At 39.1% G+C, this 25,539-nt stretch overlaps 2 protein-coding genes across 6 annotated transcripts; both read left to right on the top strand.

Annotated features, from left to right (window-relative positions):
- The first annotated feature begins 1,909 nt into the window (after positions 1–1,909).
- Positions 1,910–7,380, top strand: svopl (SVOP-like). 5 transcript variants are annotated; one of them, XM_079454526.1, is made up of 16 exons: positions 1,910–2,603; positions 2,956–3,124; positions 3,203–3,294; positions 3,372–3,470; positions 3,680–3,751; positions 3,825–3,949; positions 4,139–4,202; positions 4,290–4,415; positions 4,630–4,758; positions 5,431–5,504; positions 5,604–5,800; positions 5,880–5,991; positions 6,225–6,306; positions 6,387–6,476; positions 6,594–6,707; positions 6,813–7,380. In XM_079454526.1, exons 2-16 carry the CDS (start codon positions 2,977–2,979, stop codon positions 6,822–6,824), a joined length of 1,536 nt encoding a protein of 511 aa, XP_079310652.1. In that variant the 5' UTR covers positions 1,910–2,603; positions 2,956–2,976; the 3' UTR covers positions 6,825–7,380. The 5 variants fall into 5 exon arrangements, with proteins under 5 accessions (XP_079310652.1, XP_079310651.1, XP_079310655.1 ...); XM_079454525.1 differs by having other exon boundaries at positions 1,926–2,603; positions 2,939–3,124; XM_079454529.1 differs by having other exon boundaries at positions 2,276–2,603; positions 2,956–3,117.
- A 568-nt stretch (positions 7,381–7,948) lies between these two features.
- On the top strand, positions 7,949–25,198 carry mical3b (microtubule associated monooxygenase, calponin and LIM domain containing 3b). Its single transcript, XM_079455424.1, has 28 exons — positions 7,949–8,120; positions 9,237–9,563; positions 9,647–9,854; positions 9,939–10,052; positions 10,124–10,225; positions 11,040–11,195; positions 11,475–11,575; positions 11,668–11,925; positions 12,324–12,439; positions 12,546–12,672; positions 12,754–12,838; positions 12,928–13,075; positions 13,257–13,453; positions 13,958–14,064; positions 14,152–14,223; positions 14,313–14,480; positions 16,307–16,493; positions 17,166–17,260; positions 18,019–18,293; positions 18,368–18,591; positions 19,562–20,809; positions 20,949–21,037; positions 21,905–22,012; positions 22,257–22,350; positions 22,687–22,737; positions 23,762–23,861; positions 23,979–24,052; positions 24,437–25,198. Exons 2-28 carry the CDS (start codon positions 9,303–9,305, stop codon positions 24,619–24,621), a joined length of 4,950 nt encoding a protein of 1,649 aa, XP_079311550.1. The 5' UTR covers positions 7,949–8,120; positions 9,237–9,302; the 3' UTR covers positions 24,622–25,198.
- The last annotated feature ends 341 nt before the right edge of the window (positions 25,199–25,539 follow it).

Genomic DNA, 25,539 nt, shown 5'->3' with positions numbered 1-25,539 from the left:
TATTATGTATTAAAGATGTTGGAAAAGTGTTGCTATGGGACATTAAAAAAAAGACCAAATCACTGTTGAAGCATATAGTTCCATCAGCTTGGTAATTCAGTAGGCATTATATATGTATTTTAATGTATGGTCATGTGGATTTGCACAGAGCTTTATGTGCTTTAAGGTTAAAGTCCTTTTCTCTTTTTATTTTCTATAATTTCTTCTTACCTACTTCTTTGTTTTATGTTTTGGGTTTACCTTTTATATTTTTTTAATCTCTTTTCTCCATTTTGTTTCTACAATCACCTGCAATATCAGGGAATTCTAAGTGTAAACTTTCCAGACCTGAAAATTATTTTAATCTTTAAATAATCCATAAAAAATCCATAAAATGGAGTGAGATCTCTTTAAAAATAAGTTTTTCTATTCTTAGTTATTGAAAACAAACTTAAATGTTCCTTTCTTTTTCTTATTTTCATTCTTTTAAATTTCTTGTATAAGGTGCCCGGCAGGTCTTAAATTAGAACGCATGTGATGGATTTTGCTTTATTTTTCCTTTGTTTACTTTTTGTGCTATTGTCTTGATGGGCATGTTATTAATCTTAAAAAATGAAAAATGTGACAAACAAGCTTGATAGAATTTAGCCTACTCTGAAAGACTAATATGTAAAGGTTCATGAGACTACACCGATGGTAAAAGCACAGAGAAATCTTCGAAATCATAAAAAAAGATACTTTTCTGTATTTATTTATAAACCTGAATAATATTTTTTGAAAATCAATATTTATGATGAAAATATATCATGTAGAAAGAGTATTAATATGTAAATGGACGTTTCTCCATATTTAAATATTCAATATCTAGTCCACTGATGACCAGAAATAGGGCGAGTATCATTGGTAGACCACCCTTCTCCCACTGTGCAAAGACCAACTGGGAATTCATTTTAAATGTTTTGTGCCGTTGTTGTTTTGATCAGATTTTACAATGAAAACTGTATGCATTCATAAATGATTTGACTAACATGGTGCTATTCAACAAACTCTGTGTGCGTGTGACTGCTTGTGGGATGTTTTCTGTGTAACCATCAAAACCTTACAGCACTTAACAGGTTTTAATTACATTTATAGCAATTATAATGTACAAACTCTGAGATTAACTGAATGAGTGTGTGTGTGTACGCAATATTATACCTCCTTTGTCTCTATGTCAGTGCCATAGAAGATATCATGGGAATGTGATTCAAAATCTTACATAAAGTTCATTTTTACATTCTAAGTTATTTTAAATATCTGAAAATGTACGGTTGTTGAAGATGCAGACACTATCTTTGCATTTCTTTTGTATTGTTTTATTTCATTCAGTCTTGTTTATTTTTCTTCTCTCTTGGTCTCTGCAAACTGCATCCTAGTATTTGATGTTTAATGTCTCTATATTGTTGTGTAAATTAAACAATAAACAACGTACCGTCAATTATTTCCGTCTTTTGCTGGATGCATGTGGTTTGTCTGGTCAAACAACTGACAAATAATAATACAAATATTTTAATGAATCAAATATGATCGGTAAAAACAAAAGAAATCATCGTTCTAATGGACTCAATGGTTATAATGGGAATTGTATTGGTTTAACTGGAAACTATAATGGACTCTGTGGGTATCTATTGGTAATATGTTGGGTTCTACCGGTGGGATGTTATCAGGTGGATGGGAACCAAGAGAAAAACATTTAATCTTACTGGAATGAGGCTTAAAACACACTACATTAAACCATAATGCTTTTACTGTTTAAAAGTGTTTGTAATGGAAACCTTTAGATTACTATTGCTTTCTTAGCAGGACGTGCAGTCACTGGAAGGAAGCGATTCAACCCATTACTTTGAATGTCATTGATGTGAACATGTTGGCCACGCCCCCTTCAGGCAAAACCTGTCACGTCACTTGCAACTCTTGCCAAACAGGTTGAGAACAGCCTAATTTGCATTGTTCCTACGAGATTTCTTTGACATAACATTGCACACAGAATATAGGATTTATCCGTCCAAAAGCAACACATTAATCAAATGAAATCTAAACTATAAACACATTCGCATATACAGCTCTAGATGTCGGTTAAAGGAAGGATTCCCATTAAAACCTGTCTGTCTCCTTTTAGGTGCGTCCGCGCACTCCCTGACAATAAAACTTAAATCCAGCCCTCAATCCTTTATTTACAAAGCAAAGAAACGATTTTGGGCGTGTTGTCTCAAAACACGTTTGGATGGCCCTTTAAAACCCCTCGCGCTTCGAAGTTGAGTGACGTTATTTACCTGCCGGCAGGTAAACTGGATGCTTGCTATACGCGCGTTGAGGAGCCGAAGAGACTTTTTAAAGGACATTTTAATATTTGTACGAAGTGAGGAGTTCGGATTTTAGTACCAGGAGCGTGTTATCTAATGGATGTTAAGGATTTAAATCTGTTTTCGGTATTTTATGAGACATAAATCGCGTCCATAAAAAGTCTTTGTAACACCAACATACGGGAACTTTTGCGCGCACGCTAAAAATACAGTATACAAGTTTATTGCTGAACAAGATGCAATGGAAAATACAGTAACATGATTTGATCATCCGATGTTATAGTGAGTAAACCTTTTTTATCAATAAAATACATTTAGGTATAATGTACCATCCATGGTACAGTATGTAGTTAATACCTTGGTATTCTGAGTTGTAGGCCTACTTAATGATAAGAATATTCAAGTACATTAAAAAATACCATGAAGCATGTCGAAAAACATGCTTTCATTCAGTTTTTATATGGTTTGAGATACTGAATGCTTAGCATACTCACATACGTTGTAAGTGATCTTACAGCAGGCACAGAAAAGAATATTACCATGCTATTACCATTGTACCATGTCGAATTGATGGACGTCTTGTGAGTTTTTGTGGATCTTTGTTAATATCACGCCAGCTTCGTGTAACTTACAGAGGAAAGAAACGTCCGAAAGGATGGCGTTAAGGCGATCATCTTCCATGAAGACCCAGCTGGTCAATGCCATCCAGCTTCAGGAAGTGGAATTGGGAGAGTCCAGCACCGACCCCAGCAATAACACACCCGCAGAAGCAGGACATGCTGCAGATGCTCCGGAGGTCAGAGGTGAGAAACATACGAATAACAACAACAATATGCACTTGAGAAGTTATTTTTAGCCCCTGTCCTCTGTATCCCCCATAGAACCGAAATGTTACACTGTGGAGGAGGCGGTTGAGAGAATAGACTTTGGACGCTTCCACATTATGCTTTTTTTCATCATGGGCGGTGCCAATGTAAGAAAAACATTGTGTCTTTGTGTTTGTCTGTGTTTTCACTGGCCATATCTTCTATTAAACTTGTTTGTTTTTAGATAGTGGAGGCGATGGAGATCATGTTGTTGGCTGTGGTTTCTCCCGAGATCCGCTGCGAGTGGCGTCTGGAGGATTGGCAGGTGGCTTTGGTCTCTATGGTGAGGAGCTCACCCAATCAGGCCACTTTATTTCATTTTCGCTTCAATTTTTATAGAAAAGGAATGTTGCGGTGTGAAGCTTAATGCACATACCTGTCTAACTAGTTTTGTTTGTATTTTTTCTCTATTGTACTGAAGGTAACGTGTGTCTTATTAAATACTTTCTCATCTTTTTCTAAATACTAAATACAGCTTTATTTTGTGTTAAGATGGTCTTTCTGGGTTTTATGGTTTGCGGAGTTCTCAGTGGTTATATAGCCGATCGATATGGACGCTGGAAGGTCAGATGCTACACATTACTCACAAATGTTAGAAAATGATTTTAGGGTATAACAAACAGTTGTGTTTCTGCAGGTTCTGTTTGGTGGCTTTATGTGGTCTTCATATTTTTCTCTGCTAACTTCATTCGCTCCATCATACGGCTGGTTCATCTTCCTGCGCAGTATGGTCGGTTGTGGAGTGGCGGCCACCTCTCAAGGGTGAGGTCCCTAAAAGAGATCCATAAATGGATATTGTGTTTCAATTTACAATCATTTAGCGGATCCAAAAGTGACGTACAGTACAAATGGGGAACATTACAAGCAATAAGCGTTTCTATCACCATTACTTTTTTATAACCTTGTTGCTGTGAATTATTCTCTTAACCTCTCTGTTTTTTCCTCCTACAGGTTTGTTCTCAAGACAGAATTCATTCCAGCCAAATACAGAGCATCTCTGCTACCTCTTGCCACAGTGAGTACAAACTAGTAGATTAGTAACTGGGGAAAAAATCTTCATACTGGACTCACGGTTTTGCACTTTGGCCTGTGATTTTGACAGATCTTCTGGATGTTGGGATCTATATTCATCATCATTCTCGGTATGACCGTGGTGCCAACTATGGGCTGGCGTTGGATGATCCGTTTCTCTGTCATCCCCAGCCTCATACTCATTGGACTCTTCATGGTGAGTTTTGTATAGTGTCGCTCAAACAGAAGAGCATTGCACTAACCACTTCAAGGTCAGGGGTTGGATTTGGTTTGGAACGCAATGTAAGATAAGATATGTTAAATGCACCGTGATTGACCTTAGATAAAGGTGTTTATCCAAATTGTTTAGCCAAATGTGTTACTATACTATTATTAAATGGTCCCGGTGCGTGATACTCTCTCTCTCTCAGCTTATTCCAGAGTCAGCTCGGTTCCAGGTCTCGGCGGGTAACGTCAAGGGAGCCTTGTCTACGCTTCAATGGATTGCTACTATGAATGGCGCAACACTACCTGAAGGAGAACTAAGGGAGTCCGAAGTGGTATGTTTATTATCCTTTACCGCACCTGTAATATTGTGAATAACACGTAACACAATGTTTTATTTTTCAAACCTTTTTCAAAGAAATCACAAAAGAAAATTCTGAACAGATCTGTTTGTATAAACTGTTTCATCGGATCCACGCACCTGGGCCGAAGTTAACTTCCGGTCTGTGTTGGGTTTTAATATATTAAAATATTATAAACAATTATAGTATAATTTATTTTATATTTAATTCATATCAATATTAATTTAGATTCATATTTTATTGTATATCAATTTATATTAGATTCAATTAAAACTACCTAACAGTTTTAATCTTAACAGATATTTTGCAGAGGTCTACCGGAAGTTAAATTTGGTGTTTGTTTATTTTGTTGCTGCTGAAACCGTGTATAAATAGTTGAAGATTTTGTTTATTAATAGAGAATTCCTCTAATGTGTGTGTGTGGTCTTGAACATGGTTCCTCCAATCCGAGTTTCAAACCAAAACATTTAGCTTTTCTTCTCAAAATATAACTTTTTAGGTGACTTAAGAGAAAAATATGTTTGAAAGTAGGAATGCTTTGCAAGTATCCTGGCACTTAGGCAGTATATGCCTATACCTGTATTTATTCATGCATTTATATCATATACAAGGCACTGTACAACTAACAGGACTGTTTGTATTTAGTCAGAAAGAGGAAATGCCACCACTTTGATAAGCCCTGCGTTTAGAAGAACAACCCTGTTGCTGTGGTACACATGGTAGGGCCTAACACACTTTTTCTAGCTTGTTCCCATGTTTAATGACTGTACGGTTCGCCGTATGTTAAATAAATGACACCCTGTTGTGTTTGTCCGCAGGTTTGTGGCCTCTTTCTCCTATTATGGTTCAGTCCTCAGTGGCTCAGAGTTACTTGAGAAAAACCTGCTGTGTGTGACAGATGCAGACCAAGAGCACCAGATCAAACACAACCAGGAGGAGGCGCTGTGCTACTGTATTCCCTTTAACATGGCCGACTACCAGACGCTCCTCATCAGCGCTCTGGGCGAGGTGGCACGTAAGTGACCTTTGACCTCTTGCCGGCCCGGCCTTAAGCTAAAGATCCACATTTTTATGCCTGTTTGCTTTCCCTGCAGTCATCCCTCTGAATATTTGCCTGTTAAATGTATTCGGAAGAAAGCCGAGCATGTGCATACTGTTGCTGATGTCTGCTGTTTTCTTCATGCTACTCAATATCTGCACAACAATGTGAGTGTGACTTTTTTAATCGTCTATTAAGTCATTTGAACTGTTGTAATGCAATAAAAATGATGTGCAGATGTGCGCATTGTGTTTATTCTTTTGTATACTTCAAATTTGTGCCAGCATATTATAGACTGCAGAAAGGATGTCTGGTGGCTACTTTGCAATCAATTTACATTTTAAACATCAGGTGGCCACGTGTTAGAAGTGCAGCCACTAATGTATATCTATCCCTATAGGTTTGGATTTACCATACTGCTCTTCCTTCTCCGTTCTGTGGTCGCTATGAATTTTAATGTGGTCTATATTTATACAGCAGAGGTGAGATCCTTAAGGCGGGTTGACTTAAGACATTGAAACATAATTATTCCACTGAAAGTTCACTTCGGTGTGTTTTGCAGGTTTATCCGACATCCGTCCGCTCAATAGGAATGGGATTTTGCACTTCCTTCAGTCGAATCGGGGGAATGATTGCTCCATTCATTGCACAGGTGCTTTGTTTACACGTGATTTACCTGTATAAATACTTGTGTCGGTTGTGTTTGTTTAAAATATTTACATTGCATGTGAATGATTGATTGTATCTACTTTGTTTGCATGTGTGTTAGGTGCTGATGTCCAAGTCTGTAATTCTGGCCTTGTCTCCGTTTGCTGGGGTTTGTGTTATTTGTGCTGTGGGAGTTGCTCTGCTGCCCATAGAGACCAGAGGACGGGCATTACAGGTAATGATTCTTCCATTTGCCCAGAACATGTTTTAGTAAAAAAATATTTCTTTCTAATTACAACCTGATTTGGAAACAACTGACTTTTTTATTCAACCTTTTCAGCAAAATGGATGAAAAGCACCTGAAGGAGATGAAGGACAGTTGCACTTTTGTAAAACAAACAAACAAACAAATCATGTATGATCTCAAATTAAAGCTGGAGCTGTTTTTTAACAAATTTGTTGGTCACGTTGATTGATCACATTGATCACACCACATCACATGAAATATTTAGACACAATTAAAACACAATTTTATTTTCTATAATGTTATGTGCTATAAAAACTAAGTTGGGACATATTGACGGTTTTTAAAATAATTAATAGTTTAACTTTTGACTGTTTAACTATGGTTAACTATGGCTATTTCTTGTTGCCTGTTGTATTATAAGGAGCGGATATTCTCATTATAGAAAGTATTTTATTATACGACAAATGTGTGCATTAATATTATAGGTCCTTTTCCCTTGAAGAAAATAACTGAAAGAGGTAAAGGTTTATATTGTCCGCCTTTTAGAGGAGAGGGTCATTGCTTAAAGAAACCAAGAAATATTACAATTCTGGCATTTTTTTAATAAAAAAACGAATTGTCTTACCATCTTGTTTTGTCTTTCAATAAATTTAAAGACACAAAGAAGAGTAAATGTGACATTATTTCATTTTTGCCCTAACTGTTTCTTTAAACACAAGGCTGGGCACAAGATCTTCATGGATGAAGGCCCCAAACTGGGCTCTGTAATGCGCGATAACAACAACTAGAGGGAGACATTACGCCGTCTTTCTTTACCAGGAGCTCAAGATCAAGTATTACAGTCAAAAGTGCTGCAGTTCAAGGTCTTCTTCTCCAGGTTCCCTTGTAATTCCTCCACCTCGTCCCCCCCATTCTGTGTGTAATCTTATTATGAAGTCTCTGTGTAAATGGGATTACATTTAAGGCTCCTCTGCATCCACTATCAGCCAACAGTGCACTAATGCTGACCAGTACACTAGACACAAGAAACCATCTTAAATGAATCACATACATTATAATTTTGATTTTTTAAATAATCCTAGTCTGAGAAGTCCTAGAAATGTGCATGTTTGTCCAGAAAGACAATGTTTGCAACTGTGTGTAGAGGCGGAGTCACCAAGTGCCTGGTAGCTCCTTCCTCTGACCTTGGCTACAGGGATGGAGAAGGAGGACAGCGTGCGTGCGTGCGTGAGCACGAGCGAGCTGAGAGGGAGCGCGCAGAGGACCTAATTCCAGCACTGCAGCTGTACTGTACATGACACCAGAGTCAATGTAACTCCGGTGGCGGCTACATCCACTTGGAAACTTGCCCGAGAGGGGGAGCAAAGGAAGAATGTCAGCATCATGGGAAGAACCAGAACGGTCGGTAAATATTGGAGCTCATGTTATAACATTACACTGAAACATCTGTGTCACGTTTGTCAATGTAGTGCAGCGGGGTGGCCCGTGTGGGGAACATGTCAAGCATGTTTAGATGTGAAAAATGCAGGAAATAGACTTTGGAGAAAAGCTTACGTTTGCATCTCTGAGCATCTGTCGGTTGCTCGCGGATGGTGCGCAATGTCTCGTGGCAGGAATATGTGAATAATGTTATTTACAATTTAATGGTGTATGTATTAAGATGCCATCATAGTTTGCAATGCAGTCAATGTATGAATGGCTGACGAGAGGGAGAATTGTGATCGATGGTCTTTCTGCAGCATGCGCTTTACGCACTTTAATCCTCTCACTTTAGACGGCGCACCTGTCAATCACTAAACCTCAGACAGAAGAGTTCATCACACAGGTCACAGGTTTTATTTAGAGGATCCTGCTGGCTTTCCCCCCCTCTTTAGACATGATCATGTCCAATGAGTTAATAGTGGCAGAACACCAGGGGATGGATAGTGTGTTCTTCACTGTGTTGATGTGTTTGTGCACTGAGTCATTTGTTGTTCCTCCTTTGCTCCTGTAAAGGTGCTCAAATAACACTGACCCAAATTGACTTCCCTAGCTGCTTTTAGTTCAAGATTTTGGCTGACCACTGACCAAAAATACGCTCTGATATCTCAATCAGGCAAATGCTCCTTTAAAGTTAGCCAGCTATTACAATCCTTATTTTGGAGACATTTGTGATTTTTTACATACACTTTCAATAATAGGTAAAAAGGAGTTATTTATAATCTCTCAGATGTCGGTGGTTTGCACTCATTACCTAGATAGCTGTACTTGTGTGTCCGTTGGAGAGCATACGTATCAACTGGTCACCATCCAGTTACATGGAGTGCTAACATGTACTGTGCTACTGTATATAAGCCAAAAATAAAAATAAAAGATTACATTGACGGTTGCCTTGGCTCACCCATAATCCCCTTTTCTTCACCAGTGGGTGGCATTCCTTCAAGGGTTAATACCAGACTTACAACATCTCTTCAGGTCTCAAACTCCCAGCATGGAATCTTCCTGTAATATTGTATTTCTTTCTTCCCATTTCCCCAGATGTTCTGCGTCTGGTCCCTTCCAAAGGTGAGCTGACTCCTGTGTGGGGTCTGATGACAAGCAGATATGGGGGACGGACAGCCAGACGTGTGTCACGTGCACGCCCTCTTCGATGCCTTCGTGCAGGCGGCCACCTTCAGAGAGACGCTTAAAGCGTTTCAAGAACTGTGCAAAGAACTCAATCTTCATCCAGGTGGGCAGCCTCAATTCTACCACACCCTGAGGAACAGACTGCACTACTGGAAAGCCAAAGCATTATGGGCCAAACTGGACAAACGGGTCGGCCAAAAGGAGTACATGAGAGGCCATGCCTGCGCCAACACCACGGTACAGACATAGGTGCACCCACAATGCAGTTCGCTACATTTGGCACTTTCAAAACTGTGAATGCAAGTTTGTTTTGTTTTCAGTGTCTGGTCATAGGAGCGGGGCCGTGTGGGTTGCGGACGGCTATCGAGTTGGCTTTCTTGGGTGCCAGGGTGGTTTTAGTGGAAAAGAGAGATGCTTTCTCGAGGAACAATGTTTTGCACCTCTGGCCCTTCACCATTCAGGACCTCCGGGGTCTCGGGGCCAAAAAGTTTTACGGAAAGTTCTGTGCTGGGGCCATAGACCATATTAGTGAGTCAAGCGGACAGTATCTAATCTTAGAATAAAGTCAAACTAAACATCTTGCAGATTTGACTAGCATCTTTTTATCTGTAGGTATTCGTCAGCTGCAGCTGATGCTATTAAAAGTGGCCTTGTTATTGGGTATTGAGATTCACGTGAACGTGGAGTTCAAACATCTGTTGGAACCTCCAGAGAACCAAGATCAAAGTAAGACGATGATCAAAATACAATTCAATGGAACAACTGGAAATACATTTAAGAACTTTGGTTTTGTTTAGAGGTTGGCTGGAGAGCAGAGGTCCACCCTTCATCTCATCCAGTCAGACAGCTGGAGTTCGATGTAGTTATTGGAGCAGATGGAAGAAGAAACACATTACCAGGTATCAACCTCGCTATGTATGATGGGAATGTTTATTGTACTTTCAGAACCCATCAGGAATACAGCGATCATATGGTGTTAGTCTGTGTACATTTTACAGGTATAGTTCACCCAAAAATGAACAATCTTTCATCATTTACTAACCTTTATGTCATTCTTCTGCAGAACACAAAAGAAGATATTTTGATATATTGACTTCCATTGTATGGACACAAAACCACTGAGACATATTATATAAAGTGTCAAATACAGGTTTCGGATGACATGAGGGTGAATAAATGACAGAATCTTTATTTTAGGTGAAGTATCCTTTAAACTCTCAATAGTCACGATAGGAGCGTGTTTTTGAATTTACACTCGTATTGAAACAGTTGCCAGCTTGATTTCTCCGGTCTTCCTCTTTTGCTCACTTTTACTTTCTCAGACTTACACACAGAAAGGCCAAAAATGTGTTTTGTAACCTGTGCTGAGGTTTGAGCTTAAGACATTATATTTTGCTTATATTTTGACATCCGGTTTATAAGACCAGAGGTGACGAATCTAACCCAATCAATGAAACAAGTCACATGCTCCCAGCATTCTGCGTTGCACAGTCAGATTTAACAGACAGTTCCTCAATTCTAATTTTACCCCACTTCAGAGCTCCTCATGGCATTTACATTTAGTCATTTAGCAGACGCTTTTATCCAAAGCGACATACAAAGAATTCATGAAGCAATAAGCGACATGTCATGCAATGAATACATATTATCTGTTTTTGAACCGCTCTGAAACTTCAGAGTTGTTTGATTCGTCTCTTCATGTTGGTTCTGTAGGATTTCGCAGGAAAGAGTTTCGGGGAAAACTGGCTATTGCCATCACTGCAAATTTCATAAATCGCAACACGACCGCTGAAGCTAAAGTGGAGGAGATCAGTGGCGTGGCCTTTATCTTCAACCAGAGGTTCTTCCAAGACCTGCGGAAAGCCACAGGTACTGATTTATTATTTCTATTCAATACTGTAAAGTAATTGCTCCCTAAATCGAATTTGATTGAAATTTAAACTTTGAAATGTTTTGACATTACGTTAACACGTCGAAATAATTACGTATTTTAACTTATATAAAAAAATTACAGCAACTGGACAAAATTTCTAATACTAAGTTGAGAAGACATTTTGAGGGAGCAAATTTATTTTATTTTTAAGCTATATTATCAACATATTCATGTCTGTTTTAAAAGGTCTTCTATATAAATACCACTTTTTTTAGGAATTGATCTGGAGAATATAGTATATTATAAAGATAACACTCACTACTTCGTCATGACGGCCAAAAAACAAAGTCTTCTGGAAAAAGGAGTCATACTGCGCGTGAGTCATCACATTACGTCTGTGTGTGCATGTGTGTATGGTTGCGTGCGTTAACAGCCAGCAAAAGCCACATGTTTACATGTTGCTTGCAGGATTACGCAGACACAGAGATGTTACTGTCAAGGGAGAATGTGGACCAGGATGCACTGCTCTCCTATGCCCGTGAGGCAGCAGACTTCTCGACCAATCAGCAGCTCCCTACCCTGGATTTTGCCATAAACCACTATGGACAGCCGGACGTGGCTATGTTTGACTTCACCTGCATGTATGCATCAGAAAACGCGGCGATGGTGCGACAGCGTAGGGGACACGCTTTGCTGGTTGCTTTGGTGGGAGACAGTTTACTGGAGGTGAGAGGGTCAGATCCAGATAAAAATTATTAAATGTCCTAAAATTCGATCCATTAAGCTAAGAAACAAAAGCTCAGATGCTATAGGGTTTGTTTTTACAGAATACACCTTCATTTTCTTCACTTGTTTTAATCTAAATAAAAGGGGTCTTTCTTTCTTTTTTTTCCACTCGTTGTCACATAGTATGTAGGCTAACTGTCATAAAAGTAAGCAACCCTTCAAAGAAATTACTGGACTATAAAGTTTGTTTAGATATTTAAATGTTAAGCAAGAGACAGATACTGTTTAAGAAAAACAAATATTTTGCTTCCTTTCTTAAAGCATTAGCGAATGTTTTAAATGTGTGATATTTCGTTTTTCTGTGTGTAGTGTCCTAAAACATGTCTTTATTCTTTTAGCCATTCTGGCCAATGGGAACCGGAATTGCTCGGGGCTTCCTGGCAGCCATGGACACGGCGTGGATGGTGCGCAGGTGGGGTCAAGGCCACGCCCCTTTAGAGGTTCTGGCTGAGAGGTCAGAGCTAACATTCAAATAAAATTAAGCCATATTTATTTCAATTCAGTTTTGCAATGCCAGAATTATGTTCTAACATCCCCTTGCGTTTTCTTCCCCGTCTCAGAGAGAGCGTGTATCGGTTACTTCCTCAGACAACACCAGAGAACGTCAGTAAGAACTACAGTCAGTATCGCCTGGATCCAGCTAGTCGCTATCCCAACATCAATGTGCAACTCATCAATGCTGCTCAGGTCCAAAATCTTCATCATATGACATCACAAGGCACATTAAAGATGATGATTATAATAATGCAAGAATGGTGTGTTGTACAGGTGTGGCATCTCGTAGACACGGGCGAGGGTCCCGTTTTGGGTGTCAACACGGTCAGCTCTCCACACCCGAGACTTACACGACAAGGTACATGCACATGCTGATAAAATGTCAAGTTTGAATAATTTGCATAAAAGTATATAAAATATGAATTAAAATGATGTTTTTGTGTTTAGAGTCAACAGCCCGTTACGGTAAGCTGCTAAGCTGGTGTCAGGAGCAGCTGAAGGGTTACGCCTGCGTGTGTGTGACCGATTTCACAACTTCCTGGAGGAATGGCTTGGCTCTGTGCGCCCTCATCCACAGATACAGACCTGACCTCATGTGAGTCCACATGAATACAAAAATGTACTATTGCTTCCGATAATAATACTAATAGTACTAAAAAGTTCGTTTTTTTGTTCGTATAGAGTGTGAAGAAAAAGAGATGTAGGAATTACATGTGTGGGCTGCGTTGAGTATTTCAGAACGTGTGACTGTATACTAACTTCATTGTTTCTCGCAGTGATTTTGCGTCTCTGAAGGAGAGCGAGGCGGAGCTCAACGGTCAGTTGGGTATGAATGTGGCCGAGCACGAGTTTGGTATTTGTCCTATAATGACCGGCAAAGAGATGAGCACTTTAGAAGAGAGCGACTCTCTCTGTATGGTCATGTACCTCAGTCAACTCCATGATCTCCTTAAAGACACCGCGCCACCTAGTGGTGAGTATAATGCTTTGTGTGTGTCATCTGCATTATTGTTATGTTTTGTCTTTGTTCATCAACAAAAGCTAAAATTGTATATATTTTGTATATATATGCACACAATGGCATTGTTTTAAATGTCCTTTTAGAAAGTACATACTGTGTACAACCTACTATTTATGTGAAATTAGCATGGGAAACAATATTCAGTGATATAAAGGAATTAGCTACATTACTGTCATATTAGCTCACTATGTTGTAGTTTTTGTGATTTACAGTTATGATCTAAATACAAAATCAATTTCATATAAAAATGTCAGAAGGTTCATATTAAATGAATATTAAATCATTCATAAAATAATTGATAACCGGGTATCCCGTGAATACAAAAAATGTACAGAAAAGCTTGCACAGTATGCATATTGCATACTACTTTCTTTTATAAATTATTAGGTAGCATGTCATTGTAGTCACCAACATTTATGTGGGCACTTTACAAAGACTCTTGTTTTCCTCTGACAGAGAGCTCGAGCTCAGAAGAGAAAGCCGTTCTGTTCTCCAGCCCCAAGTCACCAATCTCTCTCCTCAGCAAACTGGGACAGAGTCTGTCCCGCAAGCGCAATCCTAAGGTTCGCACATTCACAAACAAAGACACAATTGCTCTCGTTTTCTCCCCCTCAGCCAAATGTGGGGCTGTTATTTTTCTACTCTATCAGGATAAAAAAGAGAAGGATACAGACAGCGTTGGGAAAAGAAGAAGAACAAGCGAAACTGATCAATCAGAGGATGTTAGTACAATTGCATCATAGCAGTGTAACATTTTAATTTAGTTTGATACTTATTCTATTTCATTTTATTATATATTTTACTGATATAGGACGACGTTCCTCACGATACCAATGATGATCAGACTACAGTGGAAACATCCCGGTCAGCATCAAAGGCACTTGAGGGTCACAGCAGGGTTCGGTCCATGGCTACGCTACTGCTGTCTAAATTTGAGGAAAGTGCCCCGTCGACATCAGCCAACGCTATTCGCAGACAGGTGTGTAAATATGCATGTGTGCAAAGCACTTTATGTAACTTCCACAGTACTGTATATTACCAATCAGATTTTGCAGAGGGTGTGGCTGTAATGTAGTCAATTAAAATTTTCATTCCTTAAAGCAGTTCGGAGCACTACCCTCCTCCATTTATCTTTTCCATCAGTGTGGTTATTGTGTTTGTTTAACCCATCATGCTGTCATTAGAGCGGCTCTCTGCCGAATCTAGTGCGAATAAGTTCACCCTCACCTCAGCCAAAGCTGCAGATTCAACCTGCGGCCTCAGCGCAACCATCAGCCTGGAGGCAGGTACACACTTTAGTATTGCAATAGGATAGCAAGAAAATACATAGGCTACGTTAGATGTGTTTTATTAGATTTAATCCTAGTGCTGTGTGTGCATTAGGCTGTTGAATTAAAAGTCGACTCTAATGCACAACATATAATGCTTTCACGTTAATGCCCCCTTACCAAGAAAAAAAGAACGCAGCAGCAGGAACTGATGAGTTTTCGCTACAAGGAAAAGATCAAAGTTCACTCTCTGCCGAGTAGAAGCGAACAGGTACTTCAAAACAAGCAGAGCCCTGCTAATGTTCATAGTTCCTATCGAAACGATTCTATAGAATCCAGAATTATTTCTTATGTTTGTTTGATCTCTGCTTTAGATCACTGATTGTCAGACTAGTTGAAATAGGTTTAAGTGGAAGCTTTGTGTGAATTAGCCCTTGGATCAATACGCGTCATGTTTTTTTTTATGGGTGACTGGAGGACATTGAACATGTGATGGTTTGGAGGATCTTAACTGAAAATACTCTGACATAAAGATTCATTATAAGAATTTCTGGCTGGCTTTTTTGATGACTGACAGTTTCATACATTTAGTTTATTCAGAACTGATCTGAATCTTAGATTATTAAATTACATTAAATTATTTCAATTGGTTAACAAATTTCATTTTAATTTCCCATCTACTTTCTCTCCCTTTTTACAGGTATGTCGATAACGGTTGTTGAAACTTTGTACAGTAACACTTCCTGATTCCTAGAATTAATTCCTTTTTTCTTTTTTTGTATATGACACTGGAAAAAGCGTCTTGAAAATGTTGAATTTACATTTAGTCGTTTAGCAGACGCTTTTATCCAAAGCGACTTACAAAGAGTTCAGGGAGCAACAAGCGATATGTCACGAATGTGTTAGTTTGCTAAGCAAGTTGTCTTGTCCACACACCTTTGTTTGTAAGGTGATTGTCAAGTTTTTTATTTCTTTCTAGTTTCCATACTCTTCTTTTGATTTGTAGAGCTACATTCAGATGTATACGGGCGGAGTGAGCTCATTGGCTCAGCAGATAGCCAATCAGGTTCAGAATCAGACGGATCAAGCTCCCAAGCTCCTTCACAGGAGGGAGTTGGTAAGAGTTCACCTGTAGTGCAGGCAAAATGTCCATTTAAATTCATAATTAATTAATTTAAGTAAATAAATAATATTTATTATTGTCTCTTAATTCTGATATCTCTAATAAACCCAACAATTCAAGTGTGGCTCATTGCTTCCCTTAACAACCAGCATTATTGATCACTAATTTCAGTGAGTTTGAAGGCAAAGGGGTATAGTTCACCCAAACATTTTATTTCTGTTATCATGTACTCATCCTCACATTATTCTTTCTTTCAAATTAAATGTATTTATCACTTTTAATAACGGTTGCCTTGTTTAACCTTCCTATGTGACCTTAAGTCAGTCCAGACCGCTTTAATAACTTCTGACCCACATGCATATTCTGTCCTGTGGTACTGTACTCTTACTGTGACCTCTGACCTTTCACCTACAGGGTTCTCAGAAAAAGGAGTTTCCTGTAACTGTGGGCGGCAGTGACGTATGTTATTTCTGCGCCCGGCGAGTGTATGTGATGGAAAGGTTAAGCGCGGAAGGAAAGTTCTTCCACAGGAGTTGCTTCCAGTGTGATCACTGCAGTTCCACATTACGCCTCTCCAACTACGCCTACGACCAGCTACACGGTACGGACGTGCAAATAAGTAAATTAATAAACATGAAATATTGATAAACATTAAAATCACATTTCTATTTGAGAAAAGAGCACTGAGTGATGTGCAACACAGGATACAAGCACATACTGTATCAGGATTGATCAGAGTTGTGTTTTCCAGTATTCCATTGTGCATAAACCACTTCAAAGCTCATAATAAAAAATATTGTGACCCATTAACTCTACTTTCCATGGTATAATAACTAATCAGTGGTTATATAATGTTATGCTCTTTATTAAAAAATAATGAGTGTTTTTTATGAACGGTTATCACAAGATGTGCGATCCGGCGTGTCAGAATGAGCTGTTGTTTTGAGTAGCTGTGGGCGCCTGTTTTTTAGACAAACCACTTTTTGTTGACCGTTCCACAGTCATAAGGTCTAAAACGTGTGTTGGGACAGGGTTTTTATTGTCGTACTAAAATGATCACACACACAAACTGAGGGAATATGTTAGAATTGGTTAAAAATAGAACTCAAAACCTTCAAAGGGTTCAATCTGATTGGCCGTCATAGATCACATGATTTACATTTAAAAAAAAGAGGCGGCATTGGAAGGCACCTAAGCTTTAGTATAAATAAGACATTTACTCTTTGCATCCATTACGGTTTTATTAGACTCTTTTCTTTTTTGTTCTTTTTAGGGAAGTTTTACTGTAAGCACCACTTCACCTTCAGACTGGCTGGACTGACTCAGAGAAAGCGACCGGCCCCGGCTGCGGCACAGATGCCTGTTCAGGTAATCTCATCATGTCTACTTTCACTTTTTTATGGACTTTTTTAAAAATAAAATGGCTGTTTTATTATACAAAATGGCAGATTATTGTGTTCTTTGGATCTTTAAGTAATAGGTTTATATATGATTTGAGTGTATATATGATTATCTCAGTTGTTGAGTTTTGCTGTTTGTGTGTTTTGGATAGAAAGTTTTGTTTAGTTGGTTTAAGTGGTTTTTGTTGTTGTTTTTGCTTTGTTTCATTAACTGTCTTGTTTTTGACTGTATTTCTTTTCACTTCCTCCCACTCATTTTATATTATTTCATTATTACCTTCCTTTCACTTTATTCTGAATTATAGTTTTATCTAAATTTGTTAATTATTTATTTATCTATACATCACATTAGCTTTCTCTTATACTATTTTTTATATTTTTAGTTAATTTATTTAGTTCATTTTTAAGTATTTTGCACAGTCTGTTGCGCTGACTTATAAGGATAGTAATCATTTTTGACCTTGTGGTGTCATTTTTTGGCCCAATGAGAAAACCACTTACAAGTCATACTAAACTATGTTTATTTGAAAACGTAAAAATGCCGAAAGGTTTGTGTGATGGTTAAGTTTAGGGGATAGAATATACAGTTTATACAGTATAAAAATCATTAAGTCTATAGAAAGATACCTTTAAAAAATGAATGTGTGTGACAAATAAAATCTTAAATTAAATTTAGTGTTTTGTTTTAAGAGCCAATGGAAAACATGTGTTCCTCTATGTCTTCAGGCAGCCCCTGCTCCATCTTCAGCTTCCACGTCTCTGTTTTCACCAGGGTCTGTGGGCACGGTGACTCCCCCAGACTGCTGGTCTGGTACCCGCTCAGACATGGCATCCAGCCTGGCCAAGCGATTGTGTGGCACACCAGAGCGCATCGAGCTGGAGAACTACAAACCCTGCTTGCAAAAAGAGAACAACTCACTGCAGGAGGTTCCTGAGGAGACGCTGGCACAGCACAACCTCAGCGCAAGCCTGCAGGACAAGAACTCTGAGGAGCAGTCGAGGTAGCAAACGCTCTCTTGTTGTGTTCCTGTAATTTATATAATTTCCAGTAAATGTCTCGCTGTATGCTATTCAGTAGTTCAGAGTCGGAACTGGAGGAGGAGCTTGCCTGGAAGCAGGAGGAGGAGACAAACATCAGGACTAATGGAGAGGGTGTGTTAGACTCAGGGGATGGACTACAGAAAAAAGAGGGAGGTCAGATAAGACAGGAGGACGAGGAAGAGGAGAAGGAAGAAGAAATGGACGAAGAAGAGGAAGTTTCAGAGGAAGAAGAGGAGGAGGGTGGAGGTACAAGTGATGGTGAGCGTTTGTTTACAATTGACATATTTTCTTTGTGTTATTTAAAGGTTTCACTTCAACTGACTTTGACAATATAACTTGTTTATTTCAGAAAAAGTCATCCTGTAGATTTTTAAGATGAGGTATTTGTAATGGACAGTTTAATTGCTTTCTTTGTCCTTTTTTAATTAATACACAATAACTGTGTTTTATTTGTCTTTTATGTGATGTGTATGTTTGTCTGTACATTGTTATTTTTTGTTTATCCACTTTCAAGCATGTCATTATTTTGAGGGGTGTTTACACCTGTATGTGTATCTGTGTGTATAGAGGGGGAGTACTGCCCTTGGGAGAGGGAGCGACTCTCAGGGGTGTGGCTTGAGGAAGAGGAGGCGGGGTTTGTTGAAGGTAGAACCGCCCCTGATGTCCACTGACGGCCTTCATTAGTTTTTGTTGAGTTATTTGTAACTTATTTGATCTTGTTTGCAGGTTTATTTTTATTTGCAGCCTATGCATGATTCCTAGCATGTATATTTTTGCAATGCATTTGCATTTGCATTTGCATTTTGTTTTTGCTTGATTTACATTATAGATAATGTTGCATAATATTATGTGTAATTTATAGAATATGTCCATGTTTTGTTTGTTTATTGCTATTTGAAGCATAAAGAAATGAGTCTTTGTTTTGTTTCGCTGTGCATTTTAATATAAAAAGGTACACAAAAACATACAGATAATTGCTATATATATATATATATATATGCACAAGGAAATATAAACCTTTTTCAGAAAAAAGTGCAGATCCTGGAAACCTTTAAAAAAAGCTATAAATAAAATATTACCTTTTTATTCTGGCATTGTTTCATCATATCTGTTTTCAGCTGCTTTATATTTCTGCTTGATTCTGATTTTACTCCGCTTGATTCAGATTTTGCTTCGCTTCCTTTATTGAAGCTCTTTAGTTTCACCTTTTCTTTGTTTTTTTTTCCAGAGTCCTGCAGTGATGAACAGGATATAGACCCCAACTCAGACAGAGTCTCCAAACCATGTGACCAACATGAACAGGAAGAGTCCATTCCATTCCATCAATCACCTGCAGAGTCTCCGCCCACCCATAAACAAACTAAAGAGCCTGATACCGACACAGGCCTCACTCACATATCTACATCCAAATCCGAAAGCACCCTTGAGAACCCGTCCATCAAGACATCAGAGATCATAGAGGAGTTCTGGCTGAAAAGTGCTGAGATCCGGAAGACTTTAGGCCTGACTCCATTGTCCAGAGACCTCACGACTTCCTCCACCCAAAAATCCACCAGTAAAGAAAGCTTTTACACCTCTGTCACATTCATACCGTCCTGCAATACCTCTGCCATGGATTCTCCCATCCAAGTGCCTGAAAGCATTGAGTCCCCGCATGGAGAGGCAGATGTCCCATTAGAAGAAGCTTTAGGTAGCTGCTCTGTAAGACACAGGCTCAGCATCACTGTGGAAGGTTGTGTGACAGCTGAAAAGCAAAATTCAGACCTTGATCCCAAATCTTTTAGTTCTGAAACGATTCTTGGACTTTCAAATCCAAATGCAGGCCTTCTGACCCCTCCCTACAGCCCCATTGCCAAGCAGTGCCACATCCCACATCATTCTGAACCGCCTTTGAAGCGAGAGGTTCTTGTCTGCTCATCTTCATCAGTCACGACTCTCGACACCACTGTTTCACAACAGAGCGGTTTGAAACCAAAACTCAACCTAGCTCAAAGTCTTCCATCAGATGAAATAGAGATCCTGTTTGCGGGTGATGCTGAAGAGCCTCACCACTGTCCTGCAATGCCAGCCGGGCTGCCGGAAAGACATTGCAACGTGGTTGAGCCGTTGCAGGATGGGACAGATAAGCGCAGACTGGGGCACAGTAGGACGCTTTCAGACCGTGTGATCGCCCCGCTCCTGGCAGGGGTGCCAGATGTCAGGCTGCGCAGGTCGGAAAATAAGCTGTGGGGGGCAGACGTCGGTGTGATGGAAAAGGAGAAAAAGCGAAATTCGCTGTTTTCACCACGGAAAAGCAGGAAGAGTCTGAATGCAGCCTCGGAGACGCACCGGGAGCCGGGCAAGCAGAAGTCTCTCTGGAAAACAGTTTTTTCAGTGTATAAGAAGGATAAGAAGAGAAAGGAGATGATGCCGGCCGACACACCACTTGCAGCTGCTAACACTGAGAGCAAGAGTAAAGTAACGGGCAGAACCACAGGTGAGATGATCATATAAATTGATAAATTGATGGATGGACCGTCATGTAAATAAATTAGTGCATAGATTAATAAGATGCACCACATACTGTAAACAGAGTGGTGATGTTGATGATGTTTTTATGTCTCTCCACATTTCAGATTTGTGCTTCAGGAAAAATCCAAGTTTCTCGGAGGACACAGATTTGTCGTGCAGTGCTGTTTTAGAGAGATGTTCACTCAGAGCTCAGGTGGAGTAAAACACGTGTTTACCTCTCTTCTGTCAGCCGCATACCATTTCTTTCATCTTTTTATTTTAGTTTGTTTTTCATTTTCACTTATTTCCTTATTCGCTTATCATTTTAAAACATTCCCTTCAATTCACAGATTCATTTCAATTGACTTCAGATTCATTTCTAATATAGCACTTTTGACAATTATGCATTTTTGCGAATACGGCAATTAAAACGTATTATATTCATAATTCGGTCCTTTAGAGCTGATCTGGGTTGACGGATGGGAATTCAGGCAGTTTATTTATTCTTGAAAGTTTTTTTGTTGTTGTTGTGGTTATTTGAGGTAATTTAAATTTTTCTTGATTTTGCTCTCAGCTATGTCAGGAGCTCCGTGACATCAGTTCAGACATTCAGAAAGAAACAATAGATGAAGAGGTACAAGAATGGGAGGAGGTACCAACCAGGACATCCAGAAGGGTCTTTCTCCTGCATGATTTTATATAGAATTATATAGAGTTTTCTTTAGAGTTTGTCCTGTATAGTATTTGGCTGTCGTAGTTAGAGTAGTACAGTTTTGTTTCAAAAGTAGTTTAATGCGTTATCTGCCCTCTTTCTCTGGAGTCTCTTTATGTGCCTCACGCGTTGGCGTTCAAGAGAGCGTACGCCGTTAAGGTAGCATCTTTTATTTTACAGTTGATAAACATTTCCTTCCCGTTGGTGCATCCAGCAGCTCAGACTCTTATTGCCCTATAGAAACGCAGCGATGAACCAGAGCGGCCAATCAAGGCTACCTCCAAATCGTCGTGTTCTACAGATGTGGTGGGTGTGTGGGTGGTGTTCCCTGACCCCTCCAGTATAAGTGTGTGTACCACGCTCTTTCAGAAAACAGAAACAGAGGAGGAACTCAATGCCAAACTGACCCGCCGGGTTCAGAGGGCGGCGCGGAGACAAGCCAAGCAGGAGGAGCTGCGGAGACTCCACAGAGCGCAGGTATGTTACTATATTTGTACCATGTTTTGAAACCTACCCATGGCATGTATTTTTGTATACTGAGGTCCAAAAGTCTGTTATATACTCAAATATTCTCAACATTTTTTATTTAAACTTGCAGGATTTACAAAAATGAAAGGCTATTTCACAGTATATACAGAATGAAGAAATTATTAGGATTCTGCAAATTGAATCCATTAAAGCACAAAAGATGCTTTTGAAAATGTATTGTATTTTGTTTCAGATAATCCAGCGTCAGTTGGAGCAGGTGGAGGTCAAGCAAAGGCAGCTGGAAGAGAGAGGCGTGGCCGTAGAGAAAGCCTTGAGAGGGGAAGCAGGTACCTGTCAATCACCTGTCCCTTTTTTATCAAAAATGTATTCACCTTCGTGTCATTTAAAATATGCATATGACTCTTCTGTGGAATACAAATGATATATTAAGAAAAAAAGGTTTAAGGGTGAGTTATGAGTAATTATGAGTAAATCCTGAATTGTTTGTTTTTGGTGAACTGTCCCTTTAATTTTAAGTTTTGTAAAAATATATATGTATATATATATATATATATATATATATATATATGTACGTTATCATAACATTTATATATTTAATTAAACATACCTTTTTTCATTCACATTTTGTTGTATAAGAAAAAATGCCCTTCCTTACAATATAGACTTCTGGGAAGATTCTAGTACCTCCGACCTCTTGGACATACATCTGGGTGGTATGTACGACACGTTCGACTGGTCCCTGATGCTAATGCTACTAACAAGGGATTGGGCTAACACAGGCTCTTAATGTGTTAACACAATAAAAAGTCTTTGTTGTAGTTCTTTATGTTGCCCTGAATGAGACTCATGGACTAGTATTCTACACCAGGACAGGCCAGGAGTTATTTAAACCTCGCAAGACATAGGACACATTTCTCTGATGGCCTACTTTCTGCTCAAGTTCAGACCACATTCAGTTGATTCTCACAATCTAAACAAAAACATGCTCCGTCTTCTCTAGCTTATGACTGTCTTAACTCCTGAATCCCTCCGCTTTTCCTTCTTCCCCCTCTTTCGCTGCTTCCCCCTGTGGTGTTAGTCGAGCCCTTTCTGGGTTCTCCACGTAGAAGACCAGTCTATCTCTGTCCATGCTGTTCTCCAGAAGGTAATCGCCTCAGCTTCTTGTCTCACCTACTGCAGATTCTCCTAATAATACATTTCTAACGTTTCCAAATTCCCTCTTGCGTCTCTGTCTTCTCTTTGCGCATCACCGTATGCAGCCAAAGCTAAAGCGACAGAACACGATCACTCCGTGTATGTCTGTACAGTCTTTTTTCTTTATGTGGTGCAGGAACCTCCACTGCACCAGCTAAGTATGTTATTTCTTGTCTGTTATATTGCCGTTTGTTTCTTGTGGTGGAACTGCATGGGCATGATATATCATTGATCTGCATGAATGTTGCCAGAGATATAAAATGATCTCCTGGCCTGTTTCTAGATGTCAAATTAAAATACCCAGTGTTTGTGGGCAGCTTGCATGACTTAAAGTATATGTTTACATTTTCATATATGAACTTAGAAGATGCTTTTATGTAATGCAAAGTAGAGAGCATTCAATCTTTGTTGTTTTGTCAGTATGTGTGTTTTCTGGAAGTCGAACCTGTGACTTTTTGTTGCTTGCACAGTCCTCCAATTGAGCATGTTAATGCATCTTTCTCTTTTAAGTTTTCACAAATAATTGTTCTTTGTATATTTCAGGGATGGGGAAGAAGGATGACCCCAGCCTGATGCATCAGTGGTTTAAGCTGGTTCAGGAGAAGAATGCTCTTGTGCGCTATGAATCTGAGCTCATGATATTGTGAGTGATATATTTGTGTATGTTTTTCTTTTCTGTGTTGTTTTAATGCACAATGAGTATTTTAATGCCTACCTTGTGTTGGATTGCTCTGTGCTCATCTATATGGTCTGTTTGCAGTGCACGTGAGCTGGAACTGGAGGACAGACAGAGTCGTCTGCAGCAGGAGCTCAGAGAGCGCATGGCAGTGGACGGTCAGACTGAAAAATAGTTGATAGTAGTTTATAGTTTCATCCATGGCTCATGAAACATAGATGTCTGTGCATGTACTGTAAAAAACATCTATATGTATTTTTTTATAATCAATATGACGTGTAATCTTCAAGATCATATATCATTAAAATAATGTGTTAGCATTGGGACCCAAAACTACCATTTGGAACAGATGTTTCAATGCAAAGTAAAATTGACCCAAAATAGAGACGTTTTTTGAACAAGCTTTCTCACACTTACAGTCATTGTGACATTGTGATGCCCCCTAGAATAATCACAGCTGTGTTTTTACCCTTATTTTTATTTATTACATTTTCACAGCAAACATTATACCATGACGCTCATTTAATCCCTCTTTCTCTCAGATCATCTTAAAGGAGAGGAGGAGCTGGCCGAGGAGAGCCGTATCTTGAGCGAGATGCTGGACGTTGTGGAGCAGCGGGATGCACTGGTGGCTTTGCTGGAAGAGCAGAGAGTTCAAGAGAGAGAGGAGGACAGCGATCTGGAAGCGGTGATGCTGTCCAAGGGCTTCAGTCTGCACTGGGACTGAATCTTACATGCATCTGCATGATATAGGAAGGTCTACGCCAGGTCAAAAGATATGCAGCTGCTGTTTCTTTCATTGGTCCAAAACTGGCCCTTTCATGTGCACTCTGGGCCATTTGTGCAACGGTACTTACATGCTTTGCTGTCTTAATGATATATCCCAGAACTCTCAGCTATGTGAGGTGCAGAATAAAGCTCTCAAGAGATAGGTGAAGAAGTCTTGCTGCCAAAAAATGCTATGCTACTATGCAAAGGAACATCATACTTTACATGAGTTTACTTGGTTTTTGTTCTCATCTGTTGAAGGAATGTGGAAGCATATACAACCAAATTGACAATATATAGTAATTTAAATTCAGACTTATGCATGTAAAACTAAATGTATGGCCTGCCTTAATGTATTATTGATGAAACTGTTTTTATTGTTTACCATGCAAACTAACTCCACACACAGTTGACCATTCTTAATACGAAGACAAATAATTAACTAAAACCTGTTTTAAATGAATTTGAATGTCACATGGTTTGCTTTACACCATGCATTTGCTGTAACAATTGCAATAAACTTTATATTTAAGCTTAACGTGTCCCTTTTAGATAAGGGAGGTATATTTTATGGGTCCCAGGAAACGCGCATACAGATAAAAAAAATGTAGATAAAATTCACTGTAAATTGCTTCGCATAAGAAGAGAAAAAGATTATACTTCCCAATGGGAAATTTGTCATGGCCATAATGACACAGCCACTACACAGCTTATGTGTGTGTGTCTCATCAAAAAATAAAAGCATCTGCCAAATGTTTAGTTATGTAAATCTTCTGAATCCATTACATTTGCCTCCACATTCACGCGAATGAAAGAAAATCGTCATAATTGGATTCCAGGTCAACGCGCACCCTCTACAGGACAACATTTGTAATGG

Source organism: Barbatula barbatula (genome assembly GCF_947034865.1).
Source record: "Barbatula barbatula genome assembly, chromosome: 4".
Lineage (NCBI taxonomy): Eukaryota > Metazoa > Chordata > Actinopteri > Cypriniformes > Nemacheilidae > Barbatula > Barbatula barbatula.
Note: the sequence above shows the minus strand (reverse complement) of the source record. Positions and strands in the feature narration are given on the sequence as shown.

Coding starts and splice junctions, on each gene's coding strand:
- mical3b (XM_079455424.1), top strand. CDS start 9,303: ATGGGGGACGGACAGCCAGACGTGTGTCACGTGCACGCCCTCTTCGAT. Junction 12,673..12,753: donor AACTCATCAATGCTGCTCAG/GTCCAAAATCTT, acceptor TGTGTTGTACAG/GTGTGGCATCTCGTAGACAC. Junction 23,862..23,978: donor GAATCTGAGCTCATGATATT/GTGAGTGATATA, acceptor GTCTGTTTGCAG/TGCACGTGAGCTGGAACTGG.
- svopl (XM_079454526.1), top strand. CDS start 2,977: ATGGCGTTAAGGCGATCATCTTCCATGAAGACCCAGCTGGTCAATGCC. Junction 3,471..3,679: donor AGGTGGCTTTGGTCTCTATG/GTGAGGAGCTCA, acceptor TTTTGTGTTAAG/ATGGTCTTTCTGGGTTTTAT. Junction 3,950..4,138: donor GTGGCGGCCACCTCTCAAGG/GTGAGGTCCCTA, acceptor TTCCTCCTACAG/GTTTGTTCTCAAGACAGAAT.